At 69.5% G+C, this 1,355-nt stretch overlaps 1 protein-coding gene across 1 annotated transcript in view; it reads left to right on the top strand.

Moving 5' to 3' along the window:
- The window catches only part of PCSK4 (proprotein convertase subtilisin/kexin type 4), a 6,990-nt gene extending 5,972 nt beyond the window's left edge, over positions 1-1,018 (top strand). Inside the window, exons 12-15 of the mRNA XM_006171767.3 lie at positions 3-83; positions 200-324; positions 696-817; positions 921-1,018. Of these exons, the coding sequence (XP_006171829.1) occupies positions 3-83; positions 200-324; positions 696-817; positions 921-1,004 (412 nt within the window). The 3' untranslated portion in view covers positions 1,005-1,018. The remainder of the gene's footprint in view (positions 1-2; positions 84-199; positions 325-695; positions 818-920) is intronic.
- The last annotated feature ends 337 nt before the right edge of the window (positions 1,019-1,355 follow it).

Raw genomic sequence — 1,355 nt, 5'->3', positions numbered from 1 at the left:
TCGCTGACCTACAGCCGCCGCGGGGACCTGGAGATCTCGCTCACCAGCCCCATGGGCACCCGCTCCACCCTCGTGGCTATCAGGTGCACGCCCACTGAGGCCCGGTCCATAAACGCCCGGAGAGCGGGTCCAGCGCTCCCCACCCATGCTGCTGTGGCCACGGACTGACTGCAGCCCTGCGTCTCCCCACTCTGCGCAGGCCCTTCGACGTCAGCGGCCAGGGCTATGACAGCTGGGTCTTCATGTCCCCGCACTTCTGGGACGAGGACCCGCGCGGCGTGTGGACCCTGGGCCTGGAGAACAAGGGCTATTACTTCAACACGGGTGAGGGCCGGGTCGGGGCACCTGCTGGCCTCCTCCCGCCCCAGGCCCCCACGCCGGGAGGCCACGTATGCAGGCCGTCTGCCGTCTGCTGCACGCAGTAGGTGTGCTGCACGCAGTAGGTGTGCTGCACGCAGTAGGTGTGCGGCTCGCTGGGACCAGCAGGTGCCCAATCAAAGCATCCTGTCGTGGTTTAGCTACAGCACGTAGTAGGTTCGCAGTTACCTGGGAGAAGTGGGTGCTCAGGTGGTGCTGGGCAGCTGGGCCCACCTGAGCCTCGGCCTCCGGGCGGGAGCCCCTGGGGAGGAAGCCGTGAAGGGCAGGAGCTGCTGCCCACAGCTTCCCCCGCCCGTGCCCGCCACACCCCTGCCCAGGGACGCTGTACCGCTACACGCTGCTGCTCTACGGCACGGCCGAGGACATGACGGCGCGGCCCGCAGGCCCCCAGGTGACCGGCAGTGCGTGCGTGCAGCGGGACACGGAGGGCTGTGCCAGGGTGAGTGGCCGGTGTGGGTGGTAGGTGTGCGTGCGTCCCGGGCAGGCAGCTTGGGAGACCCGGCGGGGAGCCAGGGCGTGACGCCCTCGCGTGCCCTGCGCAGAACGCCACGGCCCCGCCGAAGCTCTGGGACGCCTCTGCCTCTGCTGCCCTCAGAGGCTCTTCACCCAGGCCCAGCAGGCGGTGACGTGACATGACCGGTGACAGTGCTGGCTGGGCCTGGGCACCAGCAGGGCCCGCCCTGAGGGTGCTCCAGCTCCCATGCCTCCTCCTCCGCGGCACCGCCTGCCCCCGGGCTCCTCTCCAGGCCCGCCACCCCGTCCCCATCGCTGCAGCCCAGCCCAGCTGGCCTTGACATTGGGACCCCTTTCGTCTGTGGCAGGCCCCCCGGGGGCCACCCATTTTAGGCGTGGGCTGAGAGTCTCCCTGTCACCTCCCACGTCCAGCTGCTCCTGGAACCAAAGCCCTGACTTGGAGAGTGACAGCTGGTAGCCACCCCTGCCTAGGCCCCGGTGGGTGACAGCCTGGCCAGACTGCT

This window comes from Tupaia chinensis, unplaced genomic scaffold, assembly GCF_000334495.1.
Source record: "Tupaia chinensis unplaced genomic scaffold, TupChi_1.0 Scaffold149964_1, whole genome shotgun sequence".
NCBI lineage: Eukaryota > Metazoa > Chordata > Mammalia > Scandentia > Tupaiidae > Tupaia > Tupaia belangeri.
Note: the sequence above shows the minus strand (reverse complement) of the source record. Positions and strands in the feature narration are given on the sequence as shown.